A 24,198-nucleotide genomic window follows, 5' to 3' on the forward strand; every position below is an offset into this window, starting at 1 on the left:
TGGTATGTATGGCACCCTCTGAGCCCCCATCCTGGCATGTATGGCACCCTCTGAGCCCCCATCTTGGTATGCGTGGCACCCTCTGAGCCCCCATCCTGGTATGTATGGCACCTTCTGAGGCCCCATCCTGGTATGTATGGCACCCTCTGAGCCCCCATCACACTGCCTACAAAAAAAAGTAAACACTCACCTCCTCTCTCCTCCAGCGCCGTCCCGCCCTGCTGCTGATACTCTCACTGTGTGAGCGGAGCATGGCAGGGCGCGCATGGCGTCCCTGCCATGCGCCCTCACACAGTTTGAGACGCTGTGCTGGAATAGTCACTTCTCCCCACGCCGGGACTCTGTGCGTGGGGAGCAGTGACCATTCAGTCTGTTTAATAGCCGGCACACTGTACCGCAGCGTGGCTCCTGCTGCCGCTCTGTGGTCAGTGTGCCTGCTATTAAAGACCATGGATATTCACTACAACCCATGGGAGTGGGTTGTAGCGAATATTCATGAGCTTTAATAGCAGGTTCCAGTGTACCATGGGCGTGGGGAGCAGGGAATATTCATTTTCTTTAGTAGCGGGCACAGCGCAGGCTGCAGCAGGCGACTGCTGCCTCCTGTGCCCCGCTGATCCCCCGCTCCCACTCCCTCACACCCACCACCATGCGGCCATACAATAATATAGTATTCGGACTATAAGACGCACCCCCCACTTTCCTCCAAAATTTTGGAGGAAAAAAGTGAGTCTTATAGTCCAAAAAATCCGGTATATATATATATATATATATATATATACATATATGAGTGTGTGTATATATATATACCATATGCAACAAAGTACTGTGCAAAATTTTAGGCAATTGTGTAAAATAAGCTAGTAAGTTAGAATGCTTAGTGAATGAACAAGAGAAAAATCAAAATCAAATCCATATTTGGTGTGACTGCCCCTCCTTGTCTTCAAAGCAGCATCAAATGTTCTAGGTGTTCTTGAACACAGATTCTTAAGTCGGCAGGGAGGTTGTTCCAAACATCTTAGAGAACTAACCCCAGATCTTCTGTCAATGTCGCTTGTGCAAATCCTTTTGTCTCTTCATATAATTCCATAGAGACTCAATGATGTTCTGTGGAGGCCATATCATCACTTCCAGGACTCCTTGTTCCTCTTTACGCTGAAGATAGTTCTTAATGGCATTGGCTTTATGTTTAGGGTAGTTGTTCTGTTGAAAAATAAATTTAGAGCCAATCAGACGTCTCCCTGATGGTATTACATGATGGATAAGTATCTGCCTGTATTTCTCAGAATTGAGAAGACCATAGATCCTGACCAAATCCCCAACTCCATTTGCTGTAATGCAGCCCTAAAGCAGCCTCCACCATGCTTCACTGTTCCTGCAGACACTCATTATTGTACTGCTCTCCTTCAGTGACAAAACTGCCTTTTGTTGCAGCCAAATATTTCACATTTTGACTCATCAGTCCAGAGCACATGCTGCCATTTTTCTGCATACCAGTTACTAAGTCGAGTTGTTTGGCTTGTTTCCATGTCAAATGTATTGGTTTTTAGCTGCAATTCTTCCATGAAGGTCACTTCTGGCCAGACTTCTCCTAACAGTAGATGGGTGTAGCTGGGTTCCACTGCTTGCTGTGAGGTCTGATGTCACTGCTAAACATCTTCTGATTTTGAAGGGAAGTAAGCATTATGTGTCTTTCATCTACTGTACTGTTTCCTTGGCAGACCACTGCGTCCATGGGCCTCAACATTGCCAATTTCTTAATACTTCTTCAAAAGAGCTTTAACTGCTGTTCATGAAACCTCAGTCTGCTTTGAAATCTTTGCCTAGGAGAGACCTTGCTGATGCAGTATAGCCATCTTGTGTCTTGTTGCTGCACTCATTCTCTGCCATCGTTTATGACCTAAACAAATCTAAGAGTATATAATGAATCAGAAACATTTTTTATATATCAATTTGTTACATTTTCAACTTTTCAACTTGAAATCTTTTTCTCCGTTTTTTTTTTATGATGAACTGTGATAAACTTTGACACATCAGGTGCCTTTTTGGCGCCAAGATTTGAATTTCTACAGTACGATCATAAATGTACCTGCACTGTGTTGCAAGCTATGTTTTTTGTCGTGATGAAGACGTTTGACGTTTGTAGTAATTCAAAACGCGTCGACTAAATAAAGAAAAAATGCTATTACCACTTGTCTGGACTTGGATGTATTATATTATTGACCAAAAGTGCAGATCATCAACAAATCCTCTTTATCATGGTTTATGACCAGTGACATGAAACTGTCTTCCACAACCTCACCTTTGTAGCAGAGTTTGGCTGTTCTTCACCCAGTTTCAGACCCCTAAAATCTGTTTCTGTTTCAGTTAATGGGAACCTACAGTGGCATGTAAAAGTTTGGGCAACCCTGGTCAAAATTACTGTTACTGTGAACAGTTAAACATGTTGAAGATTAAATGATCTCTAAAAGGCCTAAAGTTAAAGATGACACATACTTTTGATAATTGTGGCCAAAGAGTTCTTTTTTATTTTCATCAGTCCACAGGACTTGTTTCCAAAATTCATTAGGCTTGTTTAGATGTTCTTTTGCATACTTCTGATGCTGAATTTTATGGTGAGGACGCAGGAGAGGTTTTCTTCTGATGACTCTTCCATGAAGGCCATATTTGTGCAGGTGTCTCTGAACAGGAGAACAATGTACCACAACTCCAGAGTCTGCTAGATCTTTCTGAAGGTATTTTGTTGCAATCAAGCGGGGGTTCTGATTTACCTCTCTAGTAATCCTAGAAGCAGCTCTCACTGAAATTTTGCTTGGTCTTCCAGACCTTATCTTGACCTCCACTGTTCCTGTTAACTGTCATTTCTTAATTACATTTCAAACTGAGGAAAGGGCAACTTGAAAACACTTTGCTATCTTTTTACAGCCTTCTCCTGCTTTGTAGGCCTCCACCATTTTCATTTTCAGAATGCTGGGCAGCTGCTTAGAAGATCCCATGGCTGCTGTTTTTTGGCAATAGGTTAGAGGAGGCTGGATTCTTATAAAGCTGGGACATTTGCATCACCTGGCCTTTCCTAACAATTATAGTGAACAAGCCATAACCCTAACAGGCTAAGTAAGGTCTGAAACCTTCGTCAAAGTTATCTGAGCACACAAATATCCAAGGGTGCCCAAACTTTTGCATCTGTCCCTTTTCCTTTTTGTTATTTTTAAAATGTTAAAGATGAAAAAAAATTATATATATTTTTCCTAAAATACAAAGGAAATGTGTCATCTTTAACTTTAGCCCTTTTCGAGATTATTTCATTTTCAACTTGCTTAACTATTCACAATAACAGTAATTTTGCCAGGGGGTGCTTAAACTTTTACATGCCACTGTACATATGAAAATAATTATTTAGCACCAATTTGGTATAATTGGTTACACATGCACATGACTATAATCCCACAAAATCACTGACTTTGTGCAAGTAGAACATTTTGGAAGTAGAAAACTTGAATCTGTTTTGAAGGCAATGGAAGGTCATACCAAATATTGATAAAAATAAACTATTAAAGCTACTATTATTGAAAGCATTCTTACTCTGCAGTGTATATATATATAATGTAATATAATTTTTTGCCATTTTCTTTTTCTTTTCTGATATGGAGTGATATTTGGATTTCTGGGGTAAAAAAGGAAATGTGTCTGCTTTTCACGTTTTTGCTTTTTTTATTGATACACGTTTGCTTTTCGACAAGGGTCAGGCTAGTAACAGTGATAAAAAGTATAAAAAGCAGCTAAATTGCTGACCCATGTCACTTGAATTCAAGTCTACGGCAAATAAGTCTTGTGCGACTTATGACTAAAAATCAAACACATTCAGTAACATTTTCGACTCTGTATAGCAGGTTGCCATGCGACACTGTAGGACATCACTAGGCGAGAGGTCGCAATGTGGCACCATGTTCTCGATCTCACAGACATGAGACTTGGCTTGAGGAGTAAAGGGCCCTGTTCATGGAGTGAGGAAAGAGAACAAAAAGCTGTGGCCATGGATGGAAGTGTGGTCCAACCGCCCGTTCTTCTGCTATGCCTTAGGCTAGGTTAATTGTCTCTTCAGAGAGGAAGAGGACTAGAACTCTAGCGCCACCTATAGGAAGTAGCATCCTAAAAGTCAATATCGACTCTTTAACGAGCCTTGTCACATGACTTAGGATAAAAGCCAGAAACTCAATTTGCAGACACTGTGTTTCAGGGTACTTCCCCTCGTCAGTGCAAATTGTGCAAATTGTGAGTTCTTGTTTGGCTGGGTGAGAGGCGTCAGACCGGTATCCAAGGGGTAATGTTTCTCCTTGCTAGGCTAGGCTCACACACATACAGTGCTCTTCAGTGAGCCCCGCATCAGGGTTTCCATCGTACTCCCCAAAAAACAGGTTTCCAATGAAAAACCTGAGAGATCCATTCTAGGCTGATGGAGTCACCTTTGACAATGTCTGGCCCCCATCCTGTCAGTGTTCATCTTCTTCAGATGTTCAAAAAAGTGTTTTGTATGTGCGTGTGTAAACATATCCTAACTGTTATGACTGCCAAATCACATTCACACGAGTAATGTACAAACCAGGGAGACAAATACATGAACCTGACAGAACCATGTTCAGACTAGGAAAAGCCCTTCTCTGACCCTGGTCTGCCCCAGCCTCACAGCACAGGTTGGCACACTAAGGAAACGCAATTGCGCCCCCACTCGACGGTGGCATACACTGAATGTCCTTAGCAGCGCCTAGGATCGCTAGAGTAGCAGTTCCCTAAGAAGAAACACACAAAACTACTGCAACCAGCACAAGCTACAGCAAAGTGAATGAATCCAACATAGTCTATCACCAGCAGGAAACACACATAGGGGAATGTATTTAAAGCTGAACCCGAAAGGTGATAGCACAGACAAACAGAGTAAATGAAAAACATCTGTTATCCAAAACAGAACAGAAACAAATATAACAGAACTAAAACACCCAAAGAAAAGGTTTATCTGTTGTGGCTCAGCGGGAAGAGACGTGGACCACAGAATTAAGGGTTCAAATCCAGAAGTGAGGCGCCCAGGGGGATGGGGACGACTCGGCGCCCGGGCCTTGTTGCCTGATCTTGGGGATGTCGCGATAGTTGGCTCCCCGGCCTGTACCCTGGGGTCACTCTTAAAAAGGGGAATAATGGGTGAAAGGTGTATGGGATAGGAAATGTTCGTGACGCCACCTGTTGTTTCTGGTGAGGACCACCAGCGCTGCAGCAGTCCTCTGAGGCCGGTGTTCTGGCAGCTAAGATGGTGTAGATCCCCACAGGTGGAGCTGGGCCTCAGGGCAGCGTAGGTATAGGGAATGCAGGGATGCAGGACAGAGGAGACCCAGCCAGGCCAGAGTAAGAACAGGGACAGACACGATAGTCACTTCAGTACTGTAGCGCCGGCGTCCCTGCCCTCTGCTAGGCAGGGACGCTGTTCCCCTCACCTCTCTGCTCCATGCCCGGTGTCCTCCTCCCGCTCTGCTGGCAGCGCGCGCTCCTTCCCGGCCACTGTGCTTAGGGCGCACGCGCGCGCTCTCCCTCCCTCTTAAAGGCGCCGCGCGCGCCGTCCTAAGGAGTCCCCGGCCAATGGCCGGAGGACTTCACCATATATAAGGCACCTCCTCCAAAATGGAGGTGCCCGAGCAATGTTGTTGCACTGTTCACTACTCTGCTTCAGCCCTCAGGTCCCGTTGCCAGTTACCTGCCAGATACCTGCCAGATTCCTGCCAGCTTGCTGTCTTATTCCTGCCTGATATTCTGCTACCTGCCTGCTAGCCTGAGGTCCGACGGTCTGCCTTACAACTCCTGTCAGTCTGTCTAAGGACCAGCTTGCCAGCTCACCTGGGAGCGCTCATCAGCTACCTGCCTGCTTGCCTGAGGTCCGACGGTCTGCCTTCCAACTCCTGTCAGTCTGTCTATGGACCAGCTTGCCCGCTCACCTGGGAGCGCACATCTGCTACCTGCCTGCTAGCCTACCTGGAGGCTCCGCCGTCACGTGCTGTGACCACCTGCCTGTCCAGTGACTCCTGCCCGCTCACCTGGGAGCGCTCATCTGCTGCCTGTCTGCTAGCCTACCTGGAGGCTCTGCCGTCACGTGCTGTGACCACCCGCCTGTCCAGAGACTTCTGCCCGATCACCTGGGAGCGCTCATCTGCCGCCTGTCTGTTGGTCTTCCTGGAGGCTCCGCCGTCACATGCTGTGACCACCCGTTTATCCAGAGACTCTCGCCTGCTCACCTGGGAGCTCACGTCTACCATCAGCCGCCACAGGTCGTACCAACCCTTTACCCAGAGACTGCCCCGGTCATTTGCCGTGACCATCTGCCCGTTCATCCAGAGACTGCCCCGGTCACTTGCCGTGACCTCCTGCCCGTTCTTCCAGAGACTGTCCCGGTCACCTGCTGTGACTGCCTGCCTGGTCGCCACCCGCTCCCTTACAAGGACCGCTCCCTTGTATAGTAGCTCAGAGGTTCCGCCTCCCAGACCCGTTACAGTTTGCTCGGTGGCACCCAAGCTCCCTCACTCTCGGACCTGTGTCATGAACTGTCCCGTCAGAGGTCCCAACAGGAGTCCATCCTGGGTCACCTGCGGAATGTCAATTCTCGCCTGGACACTCTGACTGCTCCGCCAGCAACCTCCGCCAGTGCCATGACTCGCAATCCGGCAGCTCCGCTGCCCACTAATACCATGGTATCCTACCCCGGACCCCGGCTTTCTGCACCTCCTCGCTTCGGAGGCGACTCCGCCCAGGCTCGGGGCTTCATAAATCAGTGCACCCTGCACTTTGAACTCCTGTCCCACCAGTTTAACTCCGACCGGGCCAAAATTGCCTTCATCATGTCCCATCTCACCGGGGAGGCCCTGGCTGGCTAAATCCTCTATGGGAGAGAGGAGACCCCCTGGTGTCCGACTTGCCTGCCTTTCTCACGGCTTTCCGGAAAGTCTTCGACGAACCCGGACGGAAGACCTCATCCGCATCATCACTGCTACGCCTCCGTCAGGGAAGTCTCACCGTGGGCCAATATGCCATACGGTTCCGTACCCTTGCCTCGGAGCTGGCCTGGGATAACGACGCTCTGGTATCCGTCTTCTGGGAGGGTCTGTCCGGCCGTATTAGGCTATGTGCCCACGTTGCATTTATGAAGCAGAAAATTTCTGCTGCATAAATGCAAGTCCTCTCCCGGAAAAACGCATGCGGAATTCCGCACGCGTTTATCGCGCATTTTTCGCGCGTTTATCACGCGTTTTCCACATGCGGAATTGCCTTGCGTTTTTTATGCATTGGACAAAGGCAATTCCGCTTGCGGAAACGCAAAATTAAATGACATGCTGCGGATTTTTGAACGCGGCATAAACGCTGCGGAAAAATCCGCAGCATGTGCATAGAACTTGCGGAATCCCATTGGGGACCATGGGGTGCGGATATACATGCGTTTTTCAAGCGTTTACGCTGCGGAAATTCCGCAGCATATACGCTTGAAAAATGCTACGTGGGCACACAGCCTTAAAGATGAACTTGCCGGTCGGGACATTCCTACCACTCTCGATGACCTAATAACTCTTGCCACCCGGATTGACCTACGGTTCCAGGAGCGTGCCAAAGAGGTCACCCGTGAGAGGAGGTTTCCACGTCTAGCTCCTACTTTTCAGAAACCCGTCACTCCCTCCGTCTCTCCCCAGGTACACTCTCCTGAGCCTATGCAGGTCGACCAGACCAAGATGGTCAAAACCCGTCAGGACTTACGCCGTGCCGAGGGGAGCTGCTTCTACTGTGGCAGTAAGGAGCACCGGATCCGTGCCTGCCCGGAGAGGTCAGGAAACGCCTGTGTTTAGGTTCGCTCAGAGAGGTCGACCTAGACAAGAATAAATCCTCTCCATCTCTGCTGCTGTCAGTCTCAATCGTCTGCGGGGAGAACCGTTATTTCGAACTAGCCCAACTTGACTCTGGAGCAGCCGGGAATCTTATTTCACAGTCCCTGGTAGAGAAATACCGCATCCCCACCAAACCTCTGGCTGTACCCTTGTCTGTTGCTGCCGTGGATGGGGGTCTCTTACCACGCCCCATCCAACTCATCACCGAATCCATTACTCTGCAGGTGGGAATGCTGCATTCTGAGAGTATCTCCTTTCATGTTCTGCCTGGACTCTCTCACACCCTCTTGCTAGGTCTACCTTGGCTCCAGAGACATGCACCCGTGCTTGACTGGCAGACCGGAGAAGTCCTTCGCTGGGGACAGGACGGCCATAAGACCTGTCTGGTTCCCGTCCATCCCGTCCGTCCTTCTCCTACCCCAGCTAATCTACCTGGACTTTCGATTCCTTATTGGTCTTATGCTGATGTCTTTAATAAAAAGGAGGCAGAGACACTACCCCCTCATAGACCATACGACTGCCCTATCGACCTGTTACCCGGTACTACTCCTCCCCGTGGGCGTATTTATCCATTATCCGCTGCTGAGACCCGGTCGATGTCCGAATATATTGAGGAGAATCTGGCCAGGGGATTCATCCGGAAATCTACCTCCCCGGCGGGAGCAGGCTTCTTTTTCGTCAAAAAGAAGGACGGCTCTCTCCGTCCCTGTATAGACTATAGAGGCCTTAACCAGATCACGGTGAAGAATAAGTACCCCCTTCCGCTCATTCCGGAGTTATTTGATCGTCTGAGGGGGGCTAGAATCTTCACCAAACTGGACCTCCGTGGGGCGTACAACCTGGTTCGTATCCGTCAGGGGGATGAATGGAAGACGGCATTCAACACCCGGGACGGCCACTATGAATATCTGGTAATGCCCTTTGGTCTCTGTAACGCTCCTGCCGTCTTTCAAGAGTTGGTCAATGACATCTTCCGGGACCTTCTCTACTCCTGCGTAGTGGTGTACCTGGACGACATCTTGGTCTTCTCTCCGGATCTCCAGACTCACCGGAGGGACGTTCGTCAGGTCCTGCTCAGGCTCAGGCAGAATCACCTCTTCGCTAAATACGAGAAGTGCCTCTTTGAGCAGACCTCGCTTCCGTTTTTGGGCTACATTATTTCTCAGACCGGCCTACGAATGGATCCAGAGAAACTGTCTGCCATCGAGAAATGGCCTCGACCGGAGGGGTTGAAGGCCATTCAGCGGTTCCTGGACTTCGCCAACTACTACCGCCTCTTCATACCACACTTCTCTTCCCGGACTGCCCCAATTTCCGCGCTCACCCGTAAGGGTACTAATCCCAAAGAGTGGCCGCCCGAAGCAGAGGAGGCCTTTCTTTCCTTAAAACAGGCCTTCTCTTCCGCCCCGGTGCTGCATCGCCCGGACGGCAACAAGCAGTTCTTCCTGGAAGTTGACGCCTCCTCCTCTGGAGCCGGAGCGGTACTTACTCAAAAATCATCTTCCGGGAGGATGGTAACTTGCGGCTTCTTCTCTAAACTCTTCTCCTCCTCAGAGCGCAATTATTCCATAGGAGACCGAGAGTTATTGGCCATCAAACTGGCATTGGAGGAGTGGCGTTACCTGCTCGAGGGGGCTCTTCACCTGGTAATAATTTACACTGACCACAAGAACTTGGCTTACCTCCAGCATGCCCAGAGACTTAACCCGCGCCAAGCCCGGTGGTCCTTGTTTTTTGCTCGCTTTGATTTTGTTCTTCATTTTCGCCCGGCTGACAAAAACGTCAAGGCGGACGCCTTGTCTCGATCCTTTCTGGTGTCTGATCTCGAGGAAGATCCGAAACACATCATCGATCCCGCCAGAGTAATGCAGGTGGCTCCCGTGAGTCTAAATCGTCTCCCTCCCGGAAAGACGTTCGTATCAGTACCTGATCGGGAGAAGATCCTTCACTGGGGTCACTCGTCTAAACTGGCTGGCCACGCCGGTCAGAAAAAGACCCTCCAGCTTATTACCCGGCACTACTGGTGGCCTACCCTGCACAAGGACGTAATAGACTTTGTTTCTGCCTGTGTGTCCTGCGCCCGCAACAAGGTTCCGAGACATCTGCCAGCCGGTCGCCTCCTTCCGCTTTCTGTACCTGCTGCCCCCTGGCAGCATATAGCAATGGACTTTATAACTGACCTCCCAGTCTCTGCCGGTTGTACGGTCATTTGGGTGGTCGCTGACCGCTTCTCCAAGATGGCTCATTTCGTTCCCCTGCCAGGCCTCCCGTCTGCACCCGAGCTAGCTAAAGACTTTATTCGTCACATCTTTCGTCTTCATGGCCTGCCCCTCCACATCGTGTCGGATCGTGGGGTACAGTTCACCTCACGCTTCTGGAGAGCCACTTGTAAACTGCTAGACGTCACCCTGGACTTCTCTTCCGCTTACCACCCACAGTCCAATGGTCAAGTGGAGCGAATCAATCAGAACCTGACCAGTTACTTCCGGCACTTCGTTAATGCTCATCATTCAGACTGGGTGGATCTCCTACCATGGGCCGAGTTCTCTTATAACAATCACGAGAGCGAATCCTCCTCCAAATCCCCGTTTTTTGTAGTCTTCGGTCAGCATCCTCGGATTCCTTTTCCTGTCTCCACCTCTGTGGACAACCCGGCTGCGGAATCTCTCGTTAGCAAATTTTCCTCCATTTGGGAGAGTACCCGATCCGCACTCCTTCAGTCGTCCGAACGGATGAAAAGACACGCTGACAAAAAACGCCTGCATCCTCCACAATTTCGTCCTGGAGATAAAGTCTGGCTCTCATCTAAATATGTCCGACTCAAGATACCTTCTTACAAGTTAGGGCCTCGGTTCATCGGTCCTCTGGAGGTCATCAGTCAGATCAACCCGGCGGCCTATAAATTGAAACTCCCGGCCAACTTACGGATCCCTAACTCCTTCCATGTATCTCTCCTCAAACCTGTGGTACTTAACTATTTTTCCAAGTCTACAGGTACGCCTCCTGCTCCGGTTTCTGCTGAGGACGAGTTTGAGGTAGAGAACATTCTTGCCACCAAAAGGGTAAGAGGAAAGACCTTTTTTCTAGTAGATTGGAAGGGGTTTGGTCCTGAGGAGAGAACGTGGGAGCCCCGGGAGAACATCCATGCCCCTCTTATCCTTGCTAAATTTCTGTCTGGCCTAAAAAAGGGGGGGCCTAAAGGGGGGGGTACTGTAGCACCGGCGTCCCTGCCCTCTGCTAGGCAGGGACGCTGTTCCCCTCACCTCTCTGCTCCGTGCCCGGCGTCCTCCTCCCGCTCTGCTGGCAGCGCGCGCTCCTTCCCGGCCACCGTGCTTAGTGCGCGCGTGCGCGCTCTCCCTCCCTCTTAAAGGGGCCGCGCGCGCCGTCCTAAGGAGTCCCCGGCCAATGGCCGGAGGACTTCACCATATATAAGGCACCTCCTCCAAAATGGAGGTGCCCGAGCAATGTTGTTGCACTGTTCACTACTCTGCTTCAGCCCTCAGGTTCCGTTGCCAGTTACCTGCCAGATTCCTGCCAGCTTGCTGTCTTATTCCTGCCTGATATTCTGCTACCTGCCTGCTAGCCTGAGGTCCGACGGTCTGCCTTACAACTCCTGTCAGTCTGTCTAAGGACCAGCTTGCCCGCTCACCTGGGAGCGCTCATCAGCTACCTGCCTGCTTGCCTGAGGTCCGACGGTCTGCCTTCCAACTCCTGTCAGTCTGTCTATGGACCAGCTTGCCCGCTCACCTGGGAGCGCACATCTGCTACCTGCCTGCTAGCCTACCTGGAGGCTCCGCCGTCACGTGCTGTGACCACCTGCCTGTCCAGTGACTCCTGCCCGCTCACCTGGGAGCGCTCATCTGCTGCCTGTCTGCTAGCCTACCTGGAGGCTCTGCCGTCACGTGCTGTGACCACCCGCCTGTCCAGAGACTTCTGCCCGCTCACCTGGGAGCGCTCATCTGCCGCCTGTCTGTTGGTCTTCCTGGAGGCTCCGCCGTCACATGCTGTGACCACCCGTTTATCCAGAGACTCTCGCCTGCTCACCTGGGAGCTCACGTCTACCATCAGCCGCCACAGGTCGTACCAACCCTTTACCCAGAGACTGCCCCGGTCATTTGCCGTGACCATCTGCCCGTTCATCCAGAGACTGCCCCGGTCACTTGCCGTGACCTCCTGCCCGTTCTTCCAGAGACTGTCCCGGTCACCTGCTGTGACTGCCTGCCTGGTCGCCACCCGCTCCCTTACAAGGACCGCTCCCTTGTATAGTAGCTCAGAGGTTCCGCCTCCCAGACCCGTTACAAGTACCTTTTACTGGTGGTATTCAAGGCACAATCCGGAGCACTGTAGGGTGAGGTGTGCACATCAGGACTCTCCCCAGTGAGCGGGTGTAGGGCCTCCTCTCTCTTGCCTTTGTTTAGTAAGTCTCTGACCTGCTTGGAGCTAGGCCTAACTTAGTCTCTGTTTGCACCTGCTGACCTTATGGTAGGGCTTTCTGTTGGAGATTACTCTCCCTGCTTGCGGGGCCTCCGTGACTCCTGGCTCTGGTACGTATCAGCTTCTGGTGAACCTGGGACCTGTAGTTCACCAGGGATTCCGGTTGTTTCCTACTGGGTCATAGAGATCCCTGTAAGCTCGGACCCGGTGTCCGGTATAAGCTTTGGGGGTGAGCTGGTTAAGCTCCTCTGCCCCCTATGTTACTCACTTTCCACTCGCCTTCGGCCACGCTCGGGCCCTCACTAGACTACACACAGCAGCAGGCAGACTGCTTCTTCACCGCTCTTATGGCGTCGGTACGCCCTCAGCTCACTAACTTGAGCTTTACTCTAGGCTTTCTCACTAGAGGAACTGAACTGAGAACTCTGTCCCTCTCTGGCTCTGAGCAGGAACTCTGTTCTCTAGACTGAGCTCGACTCTGTATTCAGACCTGTATTTGCTGAACTCTCCAGAGGAACTGCCTGCCTAACTCCACCCTCCGTATATATAACCCTATCCGGGCTCCCTCTGGTGGTCTGAGGTGGTAGGGCGGAGGTGTGTGTATGCTCTGAGGGCCTCTTGTGGAGAAATCCGTCCATGCACCCCTCTAGCATCTGTGGCACCAATGCGCAGCAGGGCGCCACAGAAGCATGACACTAACAGAGCTCACAAGGGAGGTGTGATAGTGTTTCTGCTTCTGCAAATGCATGTAATGTGGTGGAGACCACACTCTTACACTGGGCCAGGAAGAGTTTGCATGCTGCGTGGACTTGATTATCACGCCTCTGTATATGATGGAGGTTCCCCCCTAGAGACCTGGCTCGATGAGAAAATATGCAGCACCATGTGCTGGGTGCATAAGGCCAAAGGTTGCCTCACTGGAAGAAAATGTGTCCATCTTCATCTCAGAGGAGATAAGTTCGGAGCTGCATCGTATCTCCATGACAGGTGAAGTCCAGCATAGATATTGTGTGGTGTCCACAACAAAACAACAGGTGCAAGTATTTGGCTTATTTTTAGGAGCCAACTCAGCTAAATTCTTACTTCAAAGGAAGGCTGGAAATTCCCCATAACCCAAAGTGTTTCCTTGAAATGCTTTACTGGGGCATATAACAACATGGGAATGGTTGAAACTTGGACAATTTTTCATACGCTCATCTGACCCCGGCTTAGGGCCGGTTTCACATATCTGACATTCAAAGTCCGAGTACAAACTACAATATCTGGACCTGCCATGTGTCTCCTCAACAGCCTCATTCATCTATGCAGTCTGAAAAAGCCTAAGGCTATGTTCACTTGACCATATCAAGAAATTGTCAGATTTTCGTCCAGAAAAAATGGATGATTTTTTTTATGGGTTTTCATCCATATGGAATCTATTTTTATACATCGATAGTGAATAAAATTTACAAGACCAAATTCAGTTTCCTGTGTTAAGAATTGCAAAGTATCCGTAAAAATTGGATGCTAATGGGTTTCAATTTTTTTAGACTTGAATAGGTTAGACTCATCCGAAATCTGGATGAAAATAGTCTATGCTGAGAATTTTTTTTACATGGAATAACCTTGTCCGTGTGATGTCAATCGGGTCGAAAATACGACTGTGTGAACGTAGCCTCAGAATAAGGATTTACCTTTCATTCAGGGAATGCAGAAATCTGGATTGACAGACCCTATAGGGACGGTAATTAACATTATAAGTAGATGTCAGAGTATCTTTAAAATAATTGAATTTTAAAAGTATTTTTCAGTGAACACATACAATCTATCCTCAGGTCGTGCGACCATCGTAGTCCCACTGATCATGAGACTGGGGATTCAAAAGTTCTCTGTGTGAATGGGGTGGTACTGAGCATGTGCGACCACTGCTCCATCCACTGTTTATAGAAGTGGTGGTCACACATGCTCACTACTGCTCCATTCATACAAGAGACTTTGGGATCAGCGGTGGTCATAGCAGCCGACATAAGAAAGCAGTGTTATAAAGATTGACAGTAAATGGACCTGCAGAGGCCATGACTTGTCGGTCAACAGAGATCCAACACTTTGAAAAAGAACACAGGTTGGAGAGTTCGAAACGCGTTGCTAACCCTTTGATGATGATGGAATCGGATTTAATGGAATAAAGATTTGTTTGCTGTATCCAAGAAGCTGGAATCCCTCTCGTTTTTACAAGATCCAACAACTACTGGATTTTTGTGAGATCCTATCCACTATCATTACTTGTGATGTGACACGTAGCTATAATGGGCTTACCCCACATCCCAATCATCTGGCTGCCCCTGACTGTATAATGATTTAATCGCCCGTACTGGGACATTGGGGACTTGGGCCACATCCAGTTGGGGTGATCTCCTAGTTATTAGGTTATCATGTGCAGGAATCTTCTATTGTGTGAGATTATAGGAACAATGTGGGATGAAGCGGCAGCTGCGGAGAGCCTCCCTGATGCCGCCACAATCTCATGTAATACCACAACAATTACTAAACTGTTTGTATTAGGATTCCTGTTCTCATCGCATTATTTCATCGTGAAGGTCACATTCACTAGGGTTACAGGTAATTGGTTTGTTGGACCCTTTATTACAGATCTATTTCAGACAATGGCAGAACATTACGAATAATTTCTGTTGGAGGTCACTCGTAATAGAAGAACACCAGCAGCTGTAGATATCTGAAACTTGGGTTATATCCCTGACGGACTCTACAACTATTGTTTCAGCTGGTATATCTGATGGCAACAACATGTGACATTTAAAGGGGTTGTCCGGCCTTAGGCTACAAGTCTGCAGTTACTCTATGTGACTGCAGACTTGTAAGTCCTCACATCGGGTGCACTGCGGATCAAATGTGTCCAGTCAAGTGAACAATTCCGTGAAGAAAATGGATAGGACTAACATGACTAACATGCCGTCTACGTGTCAGCTGAGTGTTGTCCTTTTTTTCAAACTTTTTTTTTTGGCTTACGAGAAAACCAGTTTCCACCCTGATGGTAAAATTGTATTAATGAACCAAAAATGGATGGATATCGAATCCAGTTCACTTATGAAAAACAGTCCATTATTTCTTGTATGCAAAAAAATAAAAACGGACGTCTGAAATGATTTTTTTCCAGATCCCTGAACAGCAATGTGCAATGATACAAAGTTTTATGCTTTCATAAGAAAATACTGTTCAAATACAGATTTATTTTTTATTATAATTTGTTGTATATTTGCTTCTATATCTGATTTTTTTTCTGCTCCATATGGTGTTCTACTTAATCCGTTTTTATCTGTATTTATTCCATTTCTGGCTTAAGAAATTACAACATTTTGGCTGCTTTTGTAAGTTTCTGAAATACAGAGGATAAAAAAATGAAATAAATCCATAAGTGTGAACTATGCCAACATGTAGTTAAATTCAACCCATTAACTTCTATGGGCTAAAACAGTAACCATACAGATCTGATAAAACATGCTTGAAGTGAAGTTTTCACTGACATACTTACTTGAACACACACCCATTTCTGCGATATGTATTCTATGTTTGTTTATAGTGACCTGGGTGGGATTTAAGACCGATATTGTGCCAGCAGTATTAGACAGGAGTGGTCGCCTAAGAAGAGAGCCAAAGCTGTTACTTTAAGAGAAGAAGGGTACAGTTACCGGGAAATTGCAGCACGAATTGGAAAAGGGCTCTCACCGGCCAGCGTTCTCAAAGTGTGTAAGCGGTTTCAAGAGACTGGTTCGATAAAGAATAAACCAGATAGAGGAGGGAAGAAGGCTACAACTCCTCAGACTGATAGAATTGTTAGAATCGCCCTAAATAACAGGAAATCAACTGCTGTTGACATCAACAAGGAGCTTGTCAACACTGGAGTGACAGTGTCCGATCGGACGGTTGGACGACGATTGGTAAACGCGGGGTTAAGAGCCAGAATACCATGTAAAAAGCCATTTTTGAATGCCTTACAGCGTCAGAAACGTCTGCAGTGGCCAAAGTACATTCAAAATGGACCATTGAAGAATGGAGAAATGTTTTATGGAGCGATGAGACACTCATATCCAACTTTGTCAGCGATGGGGTGTCCGCTATGTTCGAAGACAACCTAGAGAGGATTGCTTGCCAGAGTGTACAGTACCCACCATGAAGCATCCTCTGAGTGTTATGGTATGGGGCTGCATGTCCAGAGATGCAGGTGGTAGGCTGCAGGTAATTGAAGGAACAGTTAATGCTGAAAAGTCCATCAAGGAAGTCCTTCAGCCTAAACTCATTCCTTCGGCACGTGATGTATTTGGTTTATTTTTCAGCAAGATGGAGCCCCATGCCATACAGCTAAAAAATGTCTCTCTTGGTTCAAGGACAAAAATGTCCAGCTATTAAATTGGCCAGGAAGGAGACCAGATCTCAATCCTATTGAGAATCTCTGGGCTTGGCTCAAAAGAGCGGTGTCAAAACAGCGGGCTTCACACAAGCAGGAACTCATTGCAGCCATCATCAAATCATGGCTTCATATCATCACACCATCCGGTTTACACAAACTGGTAGATAGCATGCCAAGTAGATGCCAGGCAGTTATCAAGGCCGAGGGCTATCCAACTGAGTATTAACATTTTAGTGTTAGATATGAAAATAGGACAAATAAATGTTTTTTCTCCCACAGTCATCTGAGTGACCATAGTGTCCAGTTTGTTGACAAATGAACAAATTTCCTGCTAATATTGTGTTTCTATATGAGATTTTGTTATTTCTACTTAAAAACTTTACTGTGAAATCAAAACCATTCATGAAATTTGGATTTGTATTGGCAAAATGCTAAAAATTCATAAATCTTGAGGATGTTGCCTCAATTTTGGCCACTAGTGTATATGTATTTGCAATTTTTTTTTTGTAAAAAAAAACAAAAAACGGAATTAGTATTGATGCGTAATATGCTGCACTAAGGGGCAGGTTTGTCATAGAGGAATGGTGGAAATTTGGGAGTCATCGTATAAACAAATATAACTAGGCAGCCGATGACTCTAGGATTTATGCAACCCTACCTGATTTCTACGTGGACCCATTCACCATCATTACTTGCGATGGTGTCAGCGGGACATTGCGACCTTATGTCACCAGACCTTAATCTGCCTTTTGTGACACTTCATATTCTGTAGTTTAGTCACATTGGATTTATTTCGTTGTTGCATCTTCACTACATGATGCCGATGGCAGTAAGAGTAGTGTGTACATTAAGCTTTCTATTTCTCTGCTTCCTTCGGATAGTATGACCCCAAGAAGAAAATATGGCGGTCTTACTTTGATCTGATTGTTGTGGACACAAGGAAACCGCTCTTCTTTGCAGAAGGAACCGTTCTTCGTCAAGTCAACACGGTATGAGCCATTATGGAGACAACTTTTTGTTAGTGCGACTCTCAATTTTTGAGCCAGAGCTTTAGTCCAGAAGAGTTGAGTTCTCTTTTGTCATCTACTCTTGTGGTTGTATTTCTGAAAGGGGTGAAGTGGCCTTTGGTAACTTATCCTTTGCATTTAATCTCAACAAACAACATTAGTTTGCTTCTATAATTCAGTATTCAGCCTGCCAAACCCTGGTCTGCAACCTTCTGGCTTGACTAATATCCCTAGCCATGTTGCAAGACTTCTTAAAAAGTCCGACATTGATTTACAGACCAATAAGTAACAAATTTCTTCCAGGAGAAACTTAATTTGAATGTTTTTTTCGATAAAGCATTAACGTCATACTCAGCTCGCTCCCATTACCCCCAAAAGAACTAATTATCAAATGGATAATTTAAATGCATGGGCAAGAATTACTTCTTATAGCACAGAGATGTAAAATGGGGGTGTCCTTCCTGGAAAGTCATCCCAGACTTTGGTTTCTTGGCCTGAATGTAGAATCTGTAACAGAGCCCCACCTACCATATGTAATTTATAATACTGGTGTCTTATTATGAGGTGGAGAAGCCATTGGGCTTCGTAAGGGTCCAGGTCCCGGGTGCTACCTCTAAATCCCCTATATCTGGGCTCCAGATAGCCACTGTGCAATGCTCTTGTTTCCCTGTAATTTACATGGGAACTAAGCTGCACCATTTTCCTGCAGTAACGGCAGAATGCAGGGAGTCCTGTCAGGAGGACCCTTGCAGGGAGTCCTGTCAGGAGGATCTACCATGATTTGCTCATTTTCAGCGGTCCTGTTAGGTGCTTGTCTGATTTTATCAATGAACACTCCATTTTTGACAATTTTTTTATAAAGTCTTGGGCTTTGGTTAATCAAACGTCTTTAGTATCTGGCGTAAAATTGTTCGAAATGTTGCAATATTTTTGCAAAACTCGAACTTGGGCAAAAATGTTGTGGCTTTTGGCATTCTTATGCAAGGTCACTTATTGAACTTGCCATATTTTACTCCAGAGCACTGTTCATAAAGACTGAGGTACAGAACGCCAATTTTGATGAATCAATGCCTAAATGTAGAGCTGCAATCATTTCCACTGTGTTTTTTTTTTTTAGGATAATGGGAAGCTACGAATTGGAACGTACACTGGCCCCCACCAGCACTGTGCCGTGTACTCAGGAGGTAGGTGGTCCTTCCTCTATTAAAGAGAATCTGTCAGCTGGTTTTTGCTATGTAATCTGATAGGAGCATGATGTAGGGGCTGAGACCCTGATTCCAGTGATATATTACTTACTAGGCTGTGTTTCTCCTTCAATAAATTCAGTGTTTAATCAGCAGGAGATTATCACAATCTGACTAGCTGTTGGGTGCCTGCTAGTCCAACCCCGCCCCCGTCACTGATTGGCTGCTTTTTGTCACTATACAGTGTACACAGAAAGCAGCCAATCAGTGGTGTGGGCGGGGTTATATAGGGCTCAGCATTCCGAGCTTTGCTAGATCTGCAGCAGAAAAAACTGTGATTCTGTCACAACTGCCGCACCCAGTAAACTAAGTGATACTGTCACGCCAGGTGTGAGAGCAATACATGGGGGAAAGGTAAAGGGAGCCCAGACACTAGGGGGGACCTCCTAAACTGGACTAGCGTCACCCTGTCTCCCCCTAACGTCCATACACAGCCTCTGCAGCTGTCGCCGATCACGTGCCTCGCCCTACTATCCCTGGCGTAAGGCTACAACTGGGGCTGGAAGGAGATGAGCACTAGTCAACCTCCGCTAGCACTCTAAAGACAAAAGCGGAAGACAACACAGGGAAATAATAACTTAGCTTTAGAAGAAACTCCAACAGGGCACACGGCCTCAAGACTCCAAAGAGGACGTGATGCTACTTCAGTCAAGTTCCAAGTAGGAATGAATATAACCGGCGACACCCACCTAGACACACCAGGTATATATACACCCAGACTAAAGGGAGGTAGTCGCTGGGTCCTAAACACAGCCTCCTCTCTAGGCAGCTGTCTGCATTTCCAAATGTGGAGATCTCCTGCAAACCATTGCAGGGTGACTGTCTGTCACCTCTGACACACCCGTGACAGATACATCATTGGAATAAGGGACTCCACCTCTACATCATTCTGCTGTCATATTACATAGGAAAAACCTGCTGACAGATTCCCTTGAAGCCAATATGTCTCCTTGAGCATCACTGGGGAAACTGGTGGGAGTTCACACTCAGGTTTTCTCTGTACATTGTGATTGGTGCGTTTTCTTGTCTCAAGGCTCCTCTGACATTGTATGTGACCTTCTTGGGGTGAAAGGAAAAGACATCCTGTATGTGGGGGACCACATCTTTGGTGATATCCTGAAGTCTAAAAAAAGACAGGGATGGAGAACATTTCTAGTGGTGCCCGAGCTGGCCAAAGAGCTCAACATCTGGACTGAGAAGAGTGGTGGGTATCTGCCTACAGACCAAGGTTTATATTTATGTAGTTCATTGAACTTAGGGGTATTTGCTCAGTAGATCTGTTTGGTATATTAATTGTGTTTGCCTCATGCCAAATCCAACTGGTGGCATCCCCAACAATCCTAGGAACGGGAGTGAAGAACGGCCACATCTGGGACCCCCTGCTTTAGCTGTAGACTAAAGACCAGCTAACATAAGAAAAGACAATTTTTTCATATTAAAATATCTTGAAGTACGTACCTTTGATAACATCATATTTTTTCCAGAGCTTTTCAATGAGCTGAAGAGTCTGGACATCTTTCTTGGTCAGATATACGAGTAAGTCTTCAGTCTAAGTATAAACTTGGCATCACCTGTATATTACACCATATATACATATTGATATACCACCAGAAACCAGTTGATTTAATGCGCTCTCCAGGATCAGTGGTGAGACTGTAGTGTTTTATAAGGGTTGTCCACCTTTTGAGACAATTTATTTCTAACTTAAATGCATGTGTTTGTGGCTAAAAATCATTTTTGCAGTTAGGTTTCATTAAAAATGTTGCACTGTCTGCTTTCTATAGAGGCAACATTTTTAATGAAACCCAATTACAAAAATTATTTTGAGCCCCAATATGCAAAATGCTTGTTCGTCGGGAGAGACGATCATCATTATCGGCAGCACTTGGTTCTGTGGGAACTGATGATATGCTGCCGACAACAATGATATGCTATGTGCACAGAACAATTGTAGTGATGATTGTTCGGTCAGCTTTTCTACACGGGCCATTAACCCCTTCACGACTTTTGACATACCTGCATTTCATAGCCGGGTAGGGGTTCCCAACCGATGACCTATAGGTACATCATGTCAATCATGCATGGCAGAGGAACTGTGCCAGGGCAATAGCCACTGGGAGCTTGGCTTACATGATATCTGAGCCCCGGCTGACACAAATTCATGAATTGCTGTTTTTGTTCATTCTGCCTCCTAAAATAATAGTAAGCGAATAAAAAAAATGTAATGTTCCCAAAAATGGAACCAATAAAAACATCAACTCATCCCACAAAAAACAAGCCCTCACATGACTCTGTGGGCTGAAATATGGAAAAATTATAGCTCTCAAGATATGGTGATGCAAACACTAGTTTTGCAAAAAAAAAGGGTTTTTTAGTGTGTGACAGCAGCCAAACATAAAAGCCTGATGTAAATCTGGTATCACTGTAATTGCACCGACCCGAAGAATAAAGTTGTCTAATCACTTATACCGCACGAGGAACGGCGTAAAAAATAAATAAACCAATTCTTCACCTGCTGCTGAGTTGTTCATTCTGCCTCCCAAAGATCGCAGTAAGGCTCAGCCCACATTTATCTTGCACTGAGCGCTTACACCGTGTAAATCTCTGAAATATATGAGGCAGATGGAGGCACCGTGGACGCCGTCTGGCCTGTGATCCAGCAGTGTCTTTTTATTAGGCGTGCATAAAAGTGCAACATGTCGGCAACAGTTTTGTGCACTTCTGAAAAGAAGAACACCGCTGAACAGAGGCCATATGAATTCCAGAGTAACTCTGCTGCCTCATTATAGTGAATGGATCCCTCGAGGATTTCATCTGAATCACATCACTCAGAGATTTAGATGGAAACCCTGAAATAAGGGCTCAGCGTAGAGCACAGGATAAATGTGATCCCAAATGTTATGTCAAATGTTCCTAATAAAAGCTTCAACTCAATCCACGAAAAAAAGCTTTTTCTTTTATTGTATTGCCTAATGTTATATTGCAGAATCACAGAACCGCAAATAGTCCAAAATACTAGAATTATAGGGGAAAAAAAGCTCCTGCTAAAGACTAATTTATCTCTAGTCCCGGAGCATGATATATTGATGGCTGCAATTGACACTACACTTACTTGTGTTATGTTTCATACGTGGATAGACTGAATCATGTGCTAGATCAGATGACAGATTAGGTGAAACCATATCTCTGTGTATTAGAGGAGCATTGTTTCTAGTATGAATACACAGGAAATAATTAGTATAAAATTCCACAATCAGTCTAGTTACCTAATTATTATTTATTATTATAGCGCCATTTATTCCATGGCGCTTTACATGTGAAAAGGGGTATACATAATAAAAAACAAGTACAATAATCATGGACAATACAAGTCACTGATTGGTACAGGAGAATGACTGGTATCCTTGTATATTCATGTTTCCTCCAGACACATAGACAGCGGCAGCTGTGAGCAGACAAACATCAGCTCCATTCAGAAGAAAATTCAGGTAATGTTACCCTTCTGCTGTGTGTGAGTCAATGACCTTTATATGTCTATCTGTCTATGTATGTGTTGTGGTAGATCGGCTTACTCGATAGCAAACGGAGGTAGACACGGGGACACTGTTTCTTTAAATTCTTCCTAGGTTTATTATACAGGCAGCATAAACTGTGGTGAAGTAAAAATAAATGCGGCCCTTTGGGCAAAACAGGAAAACAAAACAAAGTGGTTGCAAAAACCACAGTCCTTGTGGTAGCGGTATCCGCCCGCTCAGAGTTTAGCAAACGAAGGGTTCAGCTTTTCCTTGTCAGGACACAAAGCGCTGGAGTTCCTCTCTCCAGCCCTAACGAACACTGAATGATTCAAAAGGTCGGCTATTTATAGCCCAGGCCACACCCTGGGGTGGAGATATGGTGAACAGCTTCCCATCCGCTCTACGGCTGTTCACATAAAAACCTAGGCCATTAAAAATGTCCGATTAACCCCTCAGCACATAAAATGCTGGAGAAAACTTAAAGGTTTCACATCAGTGAAGCTAATAGCCTCAGTGAAACATATCTCCCTCCGACACTCTGCCAGTGACTTTGTCACAGTGTATATACAGTATATGGAAAAAAGTATTGAGACAAACCTCTTAATCTTGAATTCAGGTTTTTCCTTCAGTCCAATTGTCCCCGGTGTATAACCTCCGGCCCCTCGCCCTCCCCCCGGTGTATAACCTCTGGCCCCCCTGCCATGTCATCTGCTTTTAATAACATGTAACAGAACGGCTGGTGGTGCAGAGCTCCCTGATACCAGCGCGGTCCTGCAATAGGAGCCACCGGGGTAACAAGTCAGATCATGACATTTCTTCCTCCTAAATCTTCCCCATCACCTGCGACTGATATTATTGAGAAGTGGAAGGAACCGCAGCAACTCAGCCACGAAGTGGAGACCCCATAGCGTTACAGGGTCATCGAGTGCTGAGGAGCAGAGGACAGAAAAGTCACCAACGCTCTGCTGACTCCATAACTGCAGAGTCTAGTCCTCCTCTGGTGTAACATCAGCACAAACACTGTGCCCCCGCCGCGAGATTCATGGCCGAGCAGCCGCATGCAGCCTTACATCACCAAGCACAATGCCAAATGTTGGATGGAGTGGTGTAAAGCCACCACCATTGGACTGTGGAGCAGTGAAAACATGTTCTGTTCAGTAATGGATCACACTTCTCTATCTGGCATCTGATGGATGAGCCTGGGTTTGGTGAATGCCAGGTGAACGTTAGCTGCAGGATTGCATTGTGCCTGTTATAACGTTGATGGAGGAGGGATAATGCTATGGGGTTGGTTTTCAGGGATTGGCCTCTTAGTTCACGTGAAGGGAAACCTTAATACTTCATGTTACAAGGACATTGTGCACAACTGTAAGTTCCAACTTTGTGGGAACATCTAGGGAAGACCCTTTTCCTGTTCCACATGACTGTGCCGAGTGCGCAAAGCAAGGTCCACAAAGGCATGATTGGGGGACTTTGGTGTGGAAGAACATGACCGGCCTAACAAATCCCGGATCTCAACCCGACTGAACACCTTTGGATGAACTAGCACGGAGATTGTGAGCCTGCCCTCTCCTCCAACATCAGTGTCTGACCTCAGAAATTATATTCCGGATGAATGGGCCAAAATTCTCTGAGACACATCCAAAGTCTTGTAAAAACCCATCCCTGAAGCGTGGAAGCTGT

The 24,198-nt window shown here is 46.8% G+C and overlaps 1 protein-coding gene across 3 annotated transcripts in view; it reads left to right on the forward strand.

Annotated features, from left to right (window-relative positions):
- The window catches only part of LOC141166784 (cytosolic purine 5'-nucleotidase-like), a 78,673-nt gene that overhangs the window by 48,966 nt on the left and 5,509 nt on the right, over positions 1-24,198 (forward strand). For all 3 annotated transcript variants that reach the window (XM_073653810.1, XM_073653811.1, XM_073653809.1), the window contains exons 11-15: positions 17,631-17,738; positions 18,874-18,940; positions 20,034-20,204; positions 20,485-20,536; positions 22,428-22,488. In XM_073653810.1, the coding sequence (XP_073509911.1) occupies positions 17,631-17,738; positions 18,874-18,940; positions 20,034-20,204; positions 20,485-20,536; positions 22,428-22,488 (459 nt within the window). The remainder of the gene's footprint in view (positions 1-17,630; positions 17,739-18,873; positions 18,941-20,033; positions 20,205-20,484; positions 20,537-22,427; positions 22,489-24,198) is intronic.

This window comes from Phyllobates terribilis, unplaced genomic scaffold (genome assembly GCF_046119375.1).
Source record: "Phyllobates terribilis strain yellow unplaced genomic scaffold, ASM4611937v1 Scaffold_11__3_contigs__length_659146591, whole genome shotgun sequence".
Lineage (NCBI taxonomy): Eukaryota > Metazoa > Chordata > Amphibia > Anura > Dendrobatidae > Phyllobates > Phyllobates terribilis.